The sequence below is a fragment of the Hemibagrus wyckioides genome, linkage group LG18, assembly GCF_019097595.1.
Source record: "Hemibagrus wyckioides isolate EC202008001 linkage group LG18, SWU_Hwy_1.0, whole genome shotgun sequence".
NCBI lineage: Eukaryota > Metazoa > Chordata > Actinopteri > Siluriformes > Bagridae > Hemibagrus > Hemibagrus wyckioides.
Window position 1 is genome coordinate 24,530,482 of NC_080727.1, and position 18,892 is coordinate 24,549,373.

General features: G+C 39.5%; 1 protein-coding gene across 4 annotated transcripts in view; it reads left to right on the top strand.

Moving 5' to 3' along the window:
• The window catches only part of ncam1a (neural cell adhesion molecule 1a), a 260,084-nt gene that overhangs the window by 235,543 nt on the left and 5,649 nt on the right, over positions 1–18,892 (top strand). For 2 of the 4 annotated variants that reach the window (XM_058415018.1, XM_058415017.1), the window contains exons 16-17: positions 10,918–11,125; positions 12,628–12,744. In XM_058415018.1, coding sequence (XP_058271001.1) covers positions 10,918–11,125; positions 12,628–12,744 — 325 coding nt within the window. Of the gene's footprint in view, positions 1–1,609; positions 3,122–10,917; positions 11,126–12,627; positions 12,745–14,822; positions 15,258–18,892 lie in introns of those variants that run through there. The other 2 variants (XM_058415021.1, XM_058415019.1) reach the window with 2 other exon arrangements.

The following is an 18,892-nucleotide window of genomic DNA, read 5'->3' on the forward strand; positions in this document are numbered from 1 at the left end:
AGATGGATCAAGTTTAAAAAAATAGATTCACTGTGTTTTTCTTTTGCTCTTTATTTACAGAGCATGCCCATGCTTACACATTGCTGTGCCAGAGTAGTGAGCTCCAGTGTGTAGCATGTGGGCAATCAAAAGACATGAAGGCTTTTATTTTTGGTCCAGCATCTGCATTGCCTCAGCCTCAGCAGCTGCTTTCGAGCAGCTGCTCAAAAACTGGCCAAGATATTTTCTCAGGTTGTATTAGTGCCAGATCACATACAGGTCTATCAACTTTAGGTCTATGTAATACATACTCTCTGCAAGCCAGGCCTCTAGCTTCTGCCAGTGTGTCTGGTACATTTCATCATGAAACATGGCCAAGACTCGGCTGTTTTCACAAAAAGAGGTCATTTAACCGATGGTGAAAACGACCAGCCACAGGACAATTAACAAAAAATCATGTTTGGCAACCACGTATCGATATCTCATTTACTCTCTGTTTCAAATAACAGAAGAACTAGAAGAACTTTTGGTTGAACTTTTTTAATCTAGTGACTTTATTGTGCTCTGAAAGTGTCATGGTGTTTGGTTGTCCCATTGTAACAAAGTGCAGAGAGCCAGTCAGATTACAGGGTTCAAGATCCTGAAGGTTTTGACTTAAAAGGTGGGAAGAAATCAGATGTCAGCAGTCTGACACTACATAATACCTGCCCTTTTGTCTTTGGTACATGGCTGAGACACATACTGCAGTGTCAACTCTAAAGTGGTGGGAATTGCAATACTGAGGCACCATAAATTTCCATTCAGCTATCCAAATCTCCCCATGTTACAGCTGACCTGGAGTGAGGCTGTTCTAAAGCAATAGCCACTAGCATTGCTTAGTTTTAGCAACAGTTCAATGCTCAGTCAGTCGTTCAACAAACCATTTCCACCGTGTTGCATCACTGCTTGTTTACTCTTTCTGTCGGACTGCAACCTTCCCTGGTGTAAACGGTTCAGCAGGAGAAAACATTATTTGTTTCATTGATGTATACCTTTAGCTTGCTAAAGTATTCAGTTACTCAAAGTTAAAAGAATATTCATTACTTTTAATACCAGGGAAGTTGCTTCATGTTTTTCCCCACCCATTATCTGCCCTTCATCATTTACCATCTCTGTATATCCTCCTCCCACAGCTTGCTACGCTGCCCCCATCATTCTGCGCTAACATGCTATGGCTTTTCTTTATTTGTTTGTATTAACTTGCCTGAATTTTCCTTTAATATTCTTTTTTTAATCTATAGTAAGTTTATGTTTCTGTATTTGACGTATTCTCTGTCTCTTTCTCTCTTTCTCTCCCTTTTTTCCTATTTCCTTCCCTCCTCTTTCCCTTGTTCTGTCTCTATCCGTGAACTCGGACACTGCTGGACCATCACATTTTCATATGCAAAAACACTTCGGCTCTTGATTATGTTTTTTTTTCTCTCTTTTTATGTTTTTTTTTCTCTTCATTGGAAACTTGGTTCTTTTATTTATTTGTTTGTTTGTTTGTTTGTTTGTTTTTTGCGGTGGTGTGCACGGTCACTGTGGGTCTCCTGCTACTGTGTTTATGGTGTGGTGGTGGTGGTCATGGCCGTGGTGTTGGCTACCTCAGCTACCCTTGGCTGCTCCTGTGTCACGTACGCTCTGGTCACTCTCATGCTCCCCATGCTGACTGTGTTCTTGCTCTCGTAAACTGGAGCTCGACCGAAGAGAGGAGTGCTTGCCTCCCCGGCCCACTCTCCAACTTCCAACCTACTGATCCTCTGATCTTCTGATCCCACTGCAAGCGTAACAAACCAGAACCACACAATAAAAGAAAGAAATATCAGTAACACGTTATGGGGGTTAAGCCGAGTACTCAACACTTGCATCATTCTGAATGTTTTTTTTTTGTTGTTGTTGTTCTGATTGTTTTTACGCCCTCTGTTCTTTATTCCCATGAATTTTTCTGTCAAAATTAGGCACCATCTGTCTGGTTTGAAAGTTTGTTATTGTTTTTTTTTTAATCATGGACTTTCAGAAGCACTGTAGAACATCTTGTGCCTACCAAGAACGTCTCCAGGCTTCTCTTGGTGATGTTTTCAGTGTACAGTCACTGAGAGAGCATCTTCAACCAAGGGATTTTATACAAGTCCTGCTTTGATCACATGAATTTATATTCAGTTTCTTCCTAGATCTATTAGTTTGATCACAGGACTCATAATGGAAGGTTATTTTCAAGAAGTCAGGCTTGTGTGTTAATATAAAAATGTTTTTTGTGACAAAATGTACATAATTTTAGATAATTCTAAAAAAAAATATATATATGAAGGTGTGCTTCTTGTTCTGGATTTTTTTTTTTTTTTTACTTTTTTTTTTTTTCATTGCTTCTTCTTTGAGGGTAAAAAAGAACATATTCGAAGCGTACTACCACTGTCCGAGGTGTGATTTGATTCGACTCTGTAATACGGTTTTGTAACTACATACCAGTGTGTTCTCATGCAGTAACCATTGTAGGCTTTAAGAACAAAAAAATAAGATAAATGTATTTTTAATGAAGATGTGAGCTTGGATCAGTTGGAAGAAGCACTATGAGATGATGAGTCCTAGCTGTATGCTAGCTGGAGTTCATAATGCATTGGATCATAATACAGTGTGTGTGTGTTTTCTCCACACTGCCATGGTGCTTAATGTTGGTTCAAATTGACCCACAGAGCCTTCAGCTGTGAAAGGCAAGTGTGTTCTGCTGTACTGGTGGTTTCTCGTCATTTTCCATCATCATGTGAACTGCTAAATTCTTTAGAGCTTTTTTTTTTTCTTTTCTTAATGACATTTTTTAGGACACTTCACTCTTGTCTGAAAACCCAAACACGACACTCATAGGCGTTTGTGTGAACTTCTGTAACACTTATAATAAAAGAACGTTTGTGACACTTGCTGCATTACTCGCTGTTGGCCACCTGACTGTCATTAAAAAGCATTACTTTTTTTTCACTTCCAGGGAGGTCAGCAGTTTTCAAAATGTCAAAATGTCTTGCATTGTAACAGCTCATGAGTCGGCGTTGGGAACTGGGTTGTTTAAAATGCTCTCTGGAGTGACGTTTGCTTTCTGATTCTAATAATAATAATAAAATGATGAAAATTACGCACCATGATTTTTTTAAACGCTTGACAATCACCTGGTTGGGTCTTTTCCTACATGTTAGGAAATTCATTTATTACATTTGTTGTTTTTATTTCATTCTCCATCAGTAATTGGCAGGATTATAGTACAGTGACATGTTTAACACCCCAGCAGAGTTGTAGCTAAAGTTTATTTTAGATTTTAGGTTTTAGAGGGACGCCTGGTTAAGTCACGAAAGCGAATAAGCAGGCGCTTTGTCTCCTAATGAGAATGAGAATTAACCTCATTATCACAAACGCAGAGGGGAAAAACACATTTTTCGATTTTAAACAATACACAATTGCCTTGGTGTCCTTGCACTTAACTGCTGAATTGCTGATGGCACCGTGGTGTGTATAGGCCAATTAACCAGAGGCTCATTAACCAGAGGCCTACCTTGCACTACTTTACAACACTAACAGTGGATATCTAGTATTGAATATCTCATTGTAGACCAATGTCTGTGCTAACACAAAGTTTAGGAAGATTACATCAGTCAGCTGTGAGAAACAGAGAGGGGACATTTCACTCAGCAGGACATTTTACTACTGAAAACACACAGAACTGAACAGGGTTTTTTTCATGTTGATTTTGAGGATTTAATGTTGCTTTTTGGGTTGTTTTGGGGGTTTGGTATTGATTTTAGGTTTGGTTTCGGTGTTAATTTGGGATTTTAATTTGGTATTAATTTGTGGTTTGTGGTTTTAGGATTGGTTTAGGTTTAGACCTGAAATGAGTGTCAGCCCCCCCATGGCCTCTCCCATGCATCACACGGCATCCACTTCTGGTTCCAGCTGAAGAAGTCATAATGTTATTAGCAGACATTTTACTGTAGGGAAAAGAAACTGATTCAAAGCTAGTTAGAATGAAATTTATCTTAGAGATGCCTTTATTAAAATGAAAACACCTCATAGCATACAAAAGAGTGTAGGGGCTAACGAACCAGAGGCTAATTCACCAAACACATCATCATATTCCTGCAACACTGATCATTCCAGTCCACTGACAAAACATAAGACATGACCACATGAAAAGTGATATGTAGCTAACAGCAAATCAGATTAAAACAGATCTCACATCACTACATTTTGCAGCATTTACACTGACAATGCAGAGTTATATGAAACTAATCAGTTTCTTTTCTTTTCTTTTTTTTATGTGAGCCAGCAGAAATCTTGGATGGACCAAACTGGGGTGATTCAAGCACCCTGTAGCTAAATCCCTTCTCTGCATGATATGCACTTTTTAGATCATCAGTCCAGAGCATGCTACTATGAGCATTTAGCACAGCAGCTCTATTCAATCTGCTTATATTAAAGCCAAAAGTATTAGAGTATTTTCTGAAGGTCTGGAGCTGGCTTGAAGTGGAAATGGAAAAAAGCAAAGACTCTTAAATTCTGTTTGAAAAGTGAATGTCTAATTAACTTTATCTGGGTTTTCGGGGTAGCTGTATCTCTTGCTACACAGCAAAATGTTCTATGGTTATACAAGGAGATAATACAGCACTTTGTCTTATTAATAGTTTTATTAATATTTCAATAATTTATACACAGCAAAAACAAGTATTAGATGTGTTACAGTAATTAGGAGCATATATTTCTGCAAAACAAATTGCATTACTTAGTTTGCCTCATTAAATATTATTGGTAAATGTGTTATTAAATACAGAAGAGCTTGTACTTATCCAGTATTCTGTCCAGACACAAGAGAAGAGGAGCTTCAAGCCTACAATCATGACTTCATTCCATATTAATTTCCTTTTAAAATGAACATATATCACGCTAGAAGAAAGCTCAAACAGTCTGGTACATTTCCCTGCATGTCCCTAGTCTAGTGCTTCATATTCAATTTGTCATCACTGAGTTGAGAATCTGTGAAGACAGGTGAGAGGTCTATAGGACATTCTGGACATGTTGCTGATTCAGCAGGTGGGGGCTTCAGCGTCGGAGAGCCGAGAGCCAGCCTTTGTTCTGAGACATGTGATGTGATTTATTGCTGCGTTTAAAATGCGTCCCGGAGCAGAGGAAAACAAATGTTAGGCCGCAGAGAGTCCTGGACCTCTGGAGCTGGGCAGTAGATTAAAGCTGCCAGTCATGTCTCCCACTTTCAGAGGGCAGATGTGCTCTCCAAAACACAGCTGGAATCAGAGATGGAGAAAAAGCTGGCAGAAATACAGGCGGGGAGATAAAGTGTGAGTGTCAGTATAGTGTATCTGTCCCAGTGAGCGATCAGTTCTTATCTTTAAGACACTGCTGAGGATTGTAGAAGAGAGAAACCCAGTGCTGAATTCTCTAAGACACTAAAGAAGGCTTCTCAAATTCATAGAACTGTGAAGTCACTGTGCAGCGCTGGATAACCTAAATATGAGTTCCTAGCTTTGCCTCGGTTAAACCTGGAACTTTAAAGCCTTCTTGAGACTTTTCACTTACATTTCATCAGGGCATCTCCATATCAGGAGGGAATCCAAGTTGAATCCCTTTTAGGAAGCTGAGCCTTTTACATCCAAAGAATCCTTCAAAAGTGCACTTCAGATGTGTGACAAATTAAAGGAAAATCTGGTAGTTCTGTTATGGTTCTGTTATGTTATGGGGCCATTTATTTGTATTACAGGAATGGTTTGGGTTCGCTTGTCCTTTTGATGATACACACGTTATATCAAAGCTCTTCTGACTGGTCACCTTTACCCTGTAATGGACCATTTTTTATCCATTTTAGTGGGAGGGCTCTCTTCCAAGCTGACTCCGCCCCCATCCACAGGTCATGAGAGGTCACTGAATGGTTTGATGAGTCTAAAAGTGATGTAAATCATGTACTATGACCTTCACTGATCTCAACACAGTTGCATATTTATTGGGGAATTTTGGAGTGCCATGTTAGTCAGCGCTCTCCATCACTCTTCAGAACAGCCAAAGAGCACAGAAATGATCACAGAGCCTCGTAGCGACTCAGCATCTTACTACCACTTTAATGTTGCTCTTTTCTTCCTTTAATTTGTCATGTCATCTGTATACAGGATGTAACTGTAGACCATCTTTTGCTGTGCAGATTGTCAGCATCCAAACACAGTTTTTAGGCTGATGGTGTCTTAAATCTGTGACCTTGTGAACCAGTGTTAATGTTTTCATTGATAGAAACATCAAAGCACTCTGGTACATTGCTCTGGATAAGAGCGTCTGCCGAATGCCAGGAATGTAAATGTAGTCTAAAAGTAGCGAGTGTTGCTCTGGTATCTGGTCTGTAGTAGTCCTTTAAGGAGCCTTTCCACTGATGTATGGGGTAGATACTAGGTGAGACAGAAGGTCTACAGGAAAACATTATATACCCTCAAAGTGACCTAGATAGTAAGTGGACCTGATAAAATGGACTATAAGTGTACACTCTTAGGCCGCATTCATACGTGTGTGTGTGTGTGTGTCGTCCAATGAGTGTCCATCTCTGGACCCTTGAGCAAAGCCATCAGTTGTATAAAATGAGATGCAAAATGTAAGTTACTTTGGATAAGGGCATCTGCCAGAAGCCATTAAAGTGAGCTGCAGTTGTGTTGTTGATGTTGCCTTACTTTTCTCTCTAATTCTGTTCCATCTTAACTCTTGTTTTAAGCACATCAATAATTCATGGTCCCCTGACACATTTAATTGTGTTTGTTTATAAGGCTCAAACTTAAGAGCACATTTCAATAGATACAGGTATTTTAGTTTAGATCCTGACTGAATGTCAGCTAATGATAATTAATTACACATCCAGTACAACACTGAAGCGTCTTTGGCTGTACTTCCTGAGCTGAACGCTCCCTGATGAGCAGAGTTCAGTTGGACTGCACAGGCTCGTATTTTAAGAAGTTGCTGGAAATAATGTATTTCAACTTACTCGAGGAAGGCTAAGAAATAACAAGTCAACTTGAAAGAGGTGATCATGTTCAGCTTGGTGGTCCAATCAGACGTATCCCATATAGCCCAGGCTCAATCCTGAAAAGCGTAGAAGCTGGCAATGATGACTGACTGGAACACACATGCTGGGGAAAGATAACAGCTTCACAGAGGCTGTATGGAGGAAAAGAAGCATTGAATGCTGCCAATTAATATTCATTTAACAGGAGGGCTGAATTAGCAGAATATTTTTATTTCATTTTTCCTATTTTCTCACTTTTCTTACCTCTCAGTTTCTCGTCACCTATAGAGTTGAATAAACTTCATCTTTCAAGAAACAAACAAGTGTCACATGTCTTTACCTTTACTTTGAAGACAGAAAGGATGACATAAACACTTTAGAGTAATAAACAGTACATATTTGGAGACCCTGGGGACTGCTGCTGTACTTTTAAGGATAAATCTGCAATGCTCCTTGGAGAAGAAATGAGATGAATTTAATGAAATTTGTACTTGACTATATCACCTTTTTAAAAAATCTTTCCAATTCACTATTTCTTTTCAGCTCCTATGGGATAACAAGCCCTTCAATCTGATCTTATGAGTTCTACAACATTTAAAGCTGTAGTGTGTGAAGATGTGTCCAGACAAAATGTTATTTTTACACAATAAGCGTATTTAACAACATTTAAAACACCATTACAGACTGTTATTTGTAATATTGTCACTCATGGCATGTGACTGAAATATTGTTTTCCTTTGCATTCTTCTGGCCCTGAAATGATCTCCCAGATCAGAACAGAGTCGCTCAATCAGTCTGCTATCTTTCCCTTAAAAGGCACAAAACTTATTCTGGTCAGTGTTTTTTAGCACTCACAGTTCACCTCACATGGCTTACACATACTACTGTTTTAATGTGTAATTAGGACACTTAAGAGCCACAGTAGGTAGGTAGGTAGGTACTTTATTCACCCCGAAGGGAATGTAAAATATAATCAGCTATTTACTCTATCATTACTCTACCATTTTTACATTATTAAATAAAGCCATTCAGGAATTTTTTTAAAGCCACTAAATGAAGTTATACTTTATTCCAGATTTTGATCAGGTATGAAATAAAACCTAACAGGATGTGCTTTTATAGGAAAATAATCAGTGACAGCATGGTGTGATGATGCCTGATTACTTCCATGAAGATGATTATATTCTGATAAACACACATCCTGAAGAGTTTTATTCCTCTTATACTTCAGTGCTACCTATGCTTTATTTATAGACATAGAAATGGTATTTTTATTTATTTACAGCTACATTTAATGTTAAATTATTTTTTATAGCAGCTATAAACCATCGGTTCCTCATCAGCTTCTTCTCATCTGTCTTGTCATTAATAAGACAGAGTGTATTTTTGTGTTAGAGAGTGACGGAGTGAAGTCCTCATTCCCAGAAACCATCAGAAATTTTAAAGTTTAAAGTTAAATCTTTATCTCTAATTATTCCAAATCTCTGACACTGGAATCTCCTTCCATAAAATTCACTAAATATCACCTTATAGAATATGGAGCATCCACTATACAAGTCCCTTACAAGTAGTTGCTATGGAAACAATAACATATTAGAAGGAGCACATTACAAGAACCTTGCAGCTGGAACGACTGGATGTAGTATACAGTATGTCTAATTGCAGTGTAAGCTTAATTGCTGTAGATGTATTCACATTATTTTGGACTGATATTTGTTTGCTCTGAGCACAAATTCCGGTTGCTGGTTCATCCCCCTGGAGTGCTGCGTGGGTGCAGGTTTGCTCCAGGGCACAGTGGCAGTAGCAGAACATTAACATCTTAACAGCTCATATTGCACTCATAACCTCATGGAGCAAAGGCAAATATTCTCCAACACCTACCCACTCTCTCACTCCCTCAGAGCCTTGTCTACATTTAGATTCATTTCAAATTGCATCCATATATCCAAGAAAGTCTTGAAGTTGCAGATTGTTTCCGCAGTGTAAACATTTTTTGTATAGCTCTTCCTGTTGAAATGTGTAATATGGTGGCATTTCTGTATTCGTCAGCATGTATGCATGTGTTTTTATATGTCTGTGTTTAGAAATCCTCTAAAGTAGCAATGCTCTAAAGCACCAAACCTTTAATAATGAGATTAGAGTCTCAATTTCATGCCAGCACAGTTTCTGTGTAAAAACTTGACTAGATGGAAAACACGAGCTGCGAAAATCTTTGCCTCTGAAAATGTTATTATTCTGTCTTTCCAAGGAAGTGCTGTTCTGTATATTTGAGCTGTTGTATTTAACCACAGGAAGTGTGTGTGTGTGTGTGTGTGTGTGTGTGAGAGAGAGAGAGAGAGAGAGAGAGAGAGAGAGGCTTTGTTCCTCATTGAGTAATGAATAATTGTATTTTTTTCCTTAGGGATGAACCAAAAATGTATTCAGCTGGATGAGTAATGATGCAGAATATTTTATTGTGCTGTTTCTCTTGTTTTGCTGAGGTTAATGCTTAACCTACTCAAATCAAACCCTTTTTATGGTCATCTTTCACTATACAAATGAAGCATACAAATGAGTCCCCTGTCTTTGAGAAGTGAAAAGTAGTGTAGAAGCATAGACGTACTTTCAAAACAGCATTAAAGCTTCTTCTTGAAATCAGTCATGGTTAGGTCAGCCAGAGCAACAATTAAGAGAGAAATGAAGAAGTGATAATCTGTAATAAAAATCAATCAATTTCTCTTCTTAAATGTCAGGACGGTAATAGACCAAGCTGGTGAGTTGAGTTTAAAGAAACACACCAGTGTATTGCTAACCCAATATCTCTTCCTTTGTACTGAGAAATTAAATTTTAAAAAGTTGTTGAGACAGTCAGTAAATATCAAATAATGATATCATAAATTATTTATAATTATTTAGGTGTTCACATTGCAGGAAAAAAACCCTATTTTTTCCTGCAATGATTTCTTAAATTCTTCAGTTCATCACAGAGCCTCAGGTACAGCCGGATGGCATATGAGTGCCACAAAAAAACTTGAGATAAATGTATAACCTTGTACACGAAAATCTGAAATAACAGATTATTGAGCTGTATGGCTCGGGGAACTCTTAAAGGTTCTATGTAGATCCCTACAATAGAAGACTTTATTTGCATAAACTCACATTTACATTACAGCATTACACATTTACATTCTTTCCCAGCCTTGGAGGTTTGATCAGAGCATAGGCTCAGCCATGATCCAGCTCTCCTGGAGCAGAGAGGGCCTTGCTCAAGGGCCCAACAGTGTCAGCTTGGCAGTTCTTGGGTTTGAACCCTGATGAACAATCTTAACCCCTTGAACCACCACTGCCTCTATTTTCTTAGTAAAGGCGATGTTATAACTCTGGTCTGTGGAGATCATCATGCAGATCATCAAACAGTACAATGTGAGGGATAGAGTGTTAGAAATGAAGAATATTTCTTTTATGTATAGAATAAATCACTTGGGTGTGTGTTGCTATGGGAAAATAATCAAAGAAGAGGTGATGTGACGTGGCCTGGCGCAGAGCAAAGTTACTGCAAAGTGATTATTTTCCAATAAAAGCACAATTTTAACATGATATTATACAACTGCAATTTGCCTACTTATTTTACAAATTTTAAGAACAACAGATCATATTTTATCCATTTTTATCCAGATCATGTTTTATACATTGACTTATATTGTGCAAAATCCATCAAAAAAAGATTCATGATACCCATGTGTTTGGTTTTTGCTTCAATTTTTTTTTTTGGTGCTTTCAGTATTGAGTTATTCTAATCTAATTCTACACAGTCTGATATTAGACCTAGTCATAGAAGAAGCCTTGTGCATCAGATGTTCATTTTCAGAAGCCAAGACTCAGCACATTTCTCTCTCCTTCTTCTGCTGAAGACCCAGTGGCCAGTGGTTCAGGCCTTGGTACAGGAGCCATCGTGGGCATTCTCATCGTGGTTTTCCTCCTGCTGCTTGTCAGTGTGGACGTCACCTGCTACTTCCTCAATAAATGCGGCTTGCTTATGTGCATCGCCGTCAACTTCTGTGGCAAGTCCGGCCCCTCCGCCAAGGGCAAGGACATTGAAGAGGGCAAGGCAGCTTTCACGTGAGCACTTAATTTCTTTTCCACTTTCATTATCGTCAGTTCTGTAGGAAAACTCGTAGCAGGTCTGATTGGAGCTTACCTGACAGTGTGAATGAGAATAATGGCGATATGATAGGTTGTTCGCTCAGAGTTAAGAGCAGGGCACTCTGATACCGGATACAGATAATGTAGAGTCTTTGTCAGAGGCGTAAAATAACTCAAGTTAACTGTTACAGTGAAATTGGCTTGTAAATTGTATAATTCTGTACGAGTTCAACATAGGCTGGTATTATAACCGGTGTATTAAGGGATATCTCGCCTATTACAATCTCCGAAGCCTAAAAATAGGGAGGAAAAGAACTATAAAGAAATTGTCCAAAGCTGGTGATGTTTTATGCTAATCACAGTGAAGAGTATAATGGCCTGAAAATAGCTAGAAAGGAAAAAAGAAAAACTCTATCTACAGAGTTTCGGTTAGCAAAATGTTTTCTGAATGTTATTTTTGCTTTCTAGAACTATCGAGTATTCTGTTCAAAAATGTACAGCTGCGTCCCAAATTGTGTATTTATTCACTATTCTGTTCCTTTGTGCCAGATAAATAATGTGATTAGTGTGTTTACTCTGAAAGTTCCAACAAGTAGAAGTGCACTTTAACTACCCGGATGCTGCACTTTTTCCTCTGAAATAAACAGAGTGTGGAAACTCTTCATGCACTCAGTGCTCGCAGTTTTGCTTACGTAGAGGAAAGGGGCGGGGCTAGCAGGTGCTGACCACTGGATTAGAAAAAAGACAGATGACAGCTAACCATCTTGTAGAGAAGACCTCTTACGAAGGTGTTTTTTATTAGCCTAGGATGTTGTGTCATTTTTTCAAACACACTCACACACACACACACACTCACACACACACACACACAGAAGACTAGCCACAGTTTGAACCAGAATACCAAAACAAATGAAAAGCTGCAGGTCATAACCATAGATGTAGATGTTAGTGAAGGCACTTCTCTCCATGAGATACAGGAAGGGGAAAACGGTTGTTGTTTTTTTCCACAGAGAACAGAATCTGGTCAATATAATTGATTTCAGCCCATTACTTTCACATCTTTAAAAGCCTTTCCATCTGATGAATAATAAAGAGAGAACGAATAAATTTTCCATCAATATGACTAAATTGCTTCTCTTGCATAACTAAACTGGATAAAAAATAAATAGTCTAAAGTTGCTATGTAGTGTTTAAAATGACTTTACAAGCAAAAAATCTGTTAAAAGCTTTTACACAGATTCTTTACATATAAAATGTCTCCCATGATGATGTTGTAGGAAAAAGCAGCACACTTAAACAGATTATATTTTTAAGTTACATCCATAGACAAACATTTATTTTACAGCACAAAAAAACCCCAAAAGATTTCTCTCTCAAGAATCGGTAAAGCTTCTTAGGTCACTAATACGCATCTAAGGTCATATAACACTGTACTCTGTCTGACAAATATTGATCTTTTATCCATCATCCTCTTCCAGGAAAGATGAGTCTAAAGAGCCTATAGTGGAAGTGAGGACCGAGGAGGAGCGCACCCCCAACCACGAGGGAGGAATCCCCACTGAACCCAATGAGACCACCCCACTTACTGACCCTGAGTGAGTGTCTCTTACACATGTGCATGCTTTCTCTCTCTCTCTCTCTCTCTCTCTCTCTCACACACACACACACACACACACATAACTATGCACAGAAGCCATACGTCATGCATGGAAAGCAAGGAAAAGGGCTCTCAGGTGGAGTTAATGGTGGTCTGGGTCACTAAGCCTTGGCATGCATTAAGGCTTATTTTGAAAGAAGTGGCTTCATGAGAATAGGCAGCTAATGACATCAATGTCAGAACAGTGAGCATGGGGAGTGCTGTGAATAGAGGCTAATACATTACCTACTGGAGAGCTATTTGTGAAGCATGGTCAGTGAATGAGAAGGAGGAAGCTATGCTCAGAACGCGCCACATGATTCTGACACTGAGGGGTCTCGCTGTTAGCGTGATTAGTACACTCGGTTGCCGGGAAGAAACACTCCCGAGTCTGGTGTTTGCCTTTCCGGTCATGAAGTGTTTATCACAGATGCACCATGGTGTGCTTTAATTACGCTGCGCATTATTAGTGCATGTGTATAGACATGAGTGTTTGAGACACGAGTGCAGGGAGAGATGTATTCTGGGTTTTTTTCCTTTTAAATTGCACATTGCAGCCACTTACACTTTGGCAGGATATAATAATATCACAGTAAATTACATCACTTATAAAATACAAGCATTCTGTTCGGACAGTAGTGTGGCATAATGAAATTGAGCCTCGTTTATCTTTCATCGCTAATCTACTAACACATAAAGTTGTGTGTAAATGTTTTCACAGGGCCAAACCAAGCGAGACATTTCCACCAAGCTACACCGCTGCTTTACTTCATGCTAACACACATCACTTGTAAATAACCGAGCATGTAGAAAAAAAGAGCTGTAAATGACAACATGATGAAAGAGTACTCTTCCTCCTCTTACAGCATGCCATTACTTTCTCCCTAACTAAAGAAATAATTTTATCTTCACACAGGATTACATATAAAACTGCCAGGGTTGAAAAGGTGACATTTGTACAGAAGTTTTATTTATCATTTTAACTTGGGAAGCAGTATCACTAGCAGAGTATTAGCTTGCTAATTTAACTAGCTGTATTTACCAAAAATGTCTTAGTGATGTCGGAAGCAGGAAATACACCTCACACTTCCTGGCTGTTAGTGAAACCTTTTTTTTTTTTACAATAGTTAATTTTTTTAATTAGTCCAAATAACATTCATCATAGCTCTTTCTTCATTGTGGCTAAGCTACAATTTCTGTAGCTAGCTTTTTTTTTTACTTTAGTGTAGCTAATCAGCATGTGCTGTGTATCTGCTGAGCCTTTAGTGAGAACTTTTAGTAGTTTTTTCCAATAGTAGCTAGTAGTAGTTTCCATGTCAGCTGTCGTTAGCTAAAAGTTTCATTCACAGTGTAAAAAAAATAAAACCACATCAGACTTATAGCTTAATGCATGAAATTCTGACAAAGTCTGAAATCTTCAATATTTTTAAAGCTGGTTTTCAGCACAGCAGCTTTTTATGTTTTTAACACATCTAGCAATGCGCATTTCAGCCTCAAAAACTGTAATTCAGTGAAGTGTCTGTTCCTGTCGTTGTTATTTTTTACTCGAACCTCAGCGTTAGAGGCACGGCTCGATATTTTAGCTTTGACCATTTTCCCACTCAGATGGCGGCTGGTTTTTCGATGTCTTCTCCCTTCTCTCTCGGCTCCTACCCTGATTTAAACACTCTTCCCATCATAACCTACTCATATTATCACCAACTAATGCATGAAACTGAGCGTTATGAATGAAAAAATTAATTTAAAATTAAATTAATTTCAGGACTTTTGAAACTACTTGGTCATTACTCTCATTTTTATGTGCTCCTGTTGCTTTGCTTCTTTATTCCAAACCTAAATACCATGATACATATTGTGTATCATAATAAAGTATTGTGATATGATTGTTCCATATCGCCCACCCCTCACTTACACTGTATGCATATGTGTGCTTTGGCGTTTCCTCCCACTCTGACAATATGGTCATCTCTCTCTCTCTCTCTCTCTCTCTCTCTCGCGGTCTCTCACCCTTTCTTTCGTCTTCCCCTTTCCTCTCAGGCATGCTGCTGACACCACTGCCACAGTAGTGGACTTGCTCCCCTCTTTAGCCACTAACTCAGAGTCCGTCACTGACAGTCCTGCTAGTGAGAGCACCACCCTCAACTCCAGCACCGCCCCTGCGCCTGACCCCAAAACCACAGCCCCTTCTCAGACTAGCCCCCCCAAAGCCAGCATAACTTCTCCTACCTCCCCTCCTGCTGACACCCCACTGGTGGACCTCAGTGATGGTCCCTCCACGCAGGCTTCTCGGCCCTCTGAAACCCCCAAATCCACTCGCTCTTCATCCAAACCCAAAAATGCTACAGATGCCATCCAAAACACAGATTCAGCTACAGTCTCACAGGTAGATGGAGGAGCCCACCACGCACCAGATGCTGATTTGGCCAATGACTCCAACTCCGCCAACGCACCAGCTGTGCCCAGCCAGGACGAGTATGGCTATAGTTTTGTGTGTGTGTGTGTGTGTGTGTGTTTGTGTGTGCATGTATGTATGTGTGTGTGAGTCCTTGTCCTCACCACTCTTAACCTTCTATGTTAGTGCTAGTCTCCTTCTCCCTCAATAACCAAAACACCCATCTTCATTCCACTCACTCCCTCATTTCACCAATGTGAGTGTGTTTCATGAGGAAATATCACTCCAGGCTTGAAACATTAGCTGCTTATGTGAGTATCTTGGATTCATGTCCTGATTTTGCCAAGTGGTGTGTACCTGAGCCAAAAAAAAAATAACTAAACATAAACTTGATCAGGTGACACCTTGATGTAGTGCTTTGTGTGAAATACATAATGATGTTCAGTATCATTTTTCTCTCAGCGTTCTCCCCAGTTTGGTCACCTGCCAGTTCTTCCCCATCAGCTAGCTACTGTGTCACAGGTTACTGTCTGCCCTCACATGATTGGCTAGTATCGCTGTGATTGACAGCAGGGAATATGGCCAGTTTTGTTCCATAGGCTTCAGAAGGCTGTGGCATCAGTGGGATTTGAACATGCAACAGTAGATAGTATACTACTTAATATAGATGCAACTGGAAAAGACATGCCCTTACTTACTTACAATAACAAAAATGTTGATTTGCGGTCCTGTTGTCTTTCCAATAGACTATTATTTCTCCTAACTGTATCACAATAATAGCTTGAAATGTGGTTTATTTATCTTCAGTTTAAACATCAACCCAGACAAATATTCCTGAACAGTGAGGGAAATCAACTTCAAGCAAACTAGACGTGTCCCAAAAGTCTCCATACATAACGCAAATAAACACTTTTATAAAATTTAGCTCTATTTATGAAACATCCTCTACATGATTGCCATTTCTTTGTAAACACACAGAACCATCTCACACATGTTAATAAGTCTGGTGTTATGCGTGTAATTGCTTGGCGCAACCTTAAGAGCTATTTCCAGCTGTAAGATTTCAATATGTTCTTCTTTTGTCAAAGGCATTCTCAAAAGCATTCTGAAAAAAAGATATAATATACACTAGGAATTAAATATTTTGGAAGACATTTTCCTAAAAAGAATGAATTTCCCTTATGTATGGAAGCTTTTGGGACAGCATGTAAATCTAAAAAATAGCTTTTGATTGGATGTGTATTTAACTATATAGAGTCTGGAAGACATTATAAATATTGCATAACCCAAACTACTCTTTTCCTTGTTGCAAAGAAAAGAAAGTCTTTTGGAAATGGAGAAAGGTTTAAGTAAATTTAGCTCCTTTGTAGACTCGGGAACCTCCGTCACTTGGCAGAATCAGGAGAGGATCCATAGATCCTCATGAAGCCACCATGTGTCTGTTTTTACCTGCGCTGATGTACAGTGTTCCTAAACAGAGCTGTTCTGCATCACTTATCTGTGCCACTGGTGAAAATTGGATCGTTTGTGTCAGGCGTTCAACGCAAACGGCATTATGAAAGTGTGAAATTGGTTGCCTTTTTTGGGGGGGTTTGTTTTCAGGAACAAACTAATTGATTCCTCTGTTATCTCTGAGAGAGAGGTGACTGCAAACAGGAAGCTCCTGCCATGAATAAATCGGTGCATTTCTTCTCATTTAGCTTCCCTCATGCCCACGGCACTCTCAAACGGACGGGAACAGTAAGAAGTCAATGTGCGGTCTTAATGCGTCCCAAGTGGAAGTGTGATTTAGGCGATTCTAAAGCTTGATGGAAAAAGAGATTTGTCTTAATGAATGTGACGGGGAGGTAGGATACTATCTCTGCTCCCTCAGATGAATCTGTGCCTGTCCTGTCGGCTTACATAAACGTGGGGACTTGTTGTTTTTTTTTTTTTTTTTGCAAGCCGCTTTCCGAATAACCGAACCAAACATCTCACAGTATCTTTGAAACAGTCAGTCTGCCTTATTCTGGAAATGACCTTGGCTGTTGAGAACTGTGTATTGAGATGGAAAATACATCTCTGTGTTTACTGTGTTTATGGGAACACAGTCACTTGAATGACACACACACACTCACACGGAACTAGAGACTGATTTAGTATCCAAATAATACTTCTGAAGGACAAAGGAAGCAGGCTGCTGGGAGACCTCACTAAGAATTGAGAGGTTTTTTAAATATTTAACACAGACTTCCAGAGAACGCTCTCATCTTCTTTATGTGGAGCACTTTGCTTTATCTGAAACTCAAAGTGCGTCCCCAGTCAGAGTACATCACACGCCTCTTCCCCCTCCCTCCTAGCACCAACTCACTCATCTGCTCCAAGAAGGGACAGTAAGTATAAAGGCCGTCACCACCTGCCTCTGAAGACAGAGGTTATTGAGCCTGCTTCATCTCAGGGCCTTAGTAAAGTCACAGGCAGCAAAACCTGGATGGATTTAATAGAACAAATGGATCCCTGATGAATATTTAGCTCTTCTTTGTTCCCGAGGTCTTTTGATCCTGCCTTATTGAGGAAGTCAGCTTGAATATGGAGTCGAACTGTGAATGCCTGTGGAATGAATTGATATGATTTGACCATAGTGCGTCTCTCTCTCTCTCTCTCTCTCTCTCTCTCTCTTTCTCTCTCTGAGCTTACAGCTTCAGTCTCATTTTCATGCGGTCATTTCATTGCATCTCTGGATAGTGTCTGGATTTTGCAGCACGGTGGTCACCTCACAGCTCCAGAGTCCTGGGGTCAGCCCTGAGCTTGTGTTATTGTCTGAGTAGAATTCCCCATGTTTTTCTGCTGGGTTTCTCTCAAAAACAGGCTGCCAAATTGATTGGCTACTCATAATTATGCCTAGATGTGAATGTGGATGTTGGATGGTGGCCTGCATTGGACTGGCATCCCATCCATGGTATATATCTCTCATCCAGTGTGCCAGGATTCACCACCATCTCTGTTTACACTTACAGAGAAATGCGTGTCTGGTTAGCCAGTCCAAAACCCAGTAATGTGTTAATATGCAAATCAGGTAAATTCATGCCAACACCAACGTCTTACTGTTATTGGTAATTTAAACGCTAGAGTTAAAATTGTTGTTAAAAATACAAGATCTCACTAGATATTTCAAAAGTGCAGCATAAGCATTCATGAAGTCCGTGCATCGACTGGAGGATTTTCTGTTGTCTAGTGTGGGTTTGGAGTGACAGCTGCATTCACTAACATATGGCTAAATGCATCTCAGACCTGCTGAAGTGTTTTGAGCGATGGGATTTAGATCTATCGCAAATGGTTGCATTTATGTGGATAATCTCCATCTGGATGTACTCCTAATAATCAAGACCTAAATGGTGACTTTGATTAAACAATTTGTAGAAAAATCAGCTTTTCCCTCTACCCCAAATGTTGCAGAGCAGCATCTTCAGTTTCATTTAGTGATCATTTTCAGCACTTGTTTTATCTTGGCCATGATTGTAGAGGATCTGGAATGGATCACAGGAACACTGGGCAAAACAGGAACACACCCTAGGTGGGACTTCTCAATCCAGTGCACCATACTCACACAGACACACACACACTCTCTTTCTCAGCTAGAGGCAATCTGGACTTGTCAGTTAACCCGCTGGTATGAATTGGAAGGTTGAAAGTAAGTGAGGAACCCTGAGGAAACATGCAGAGACCATGCAATACA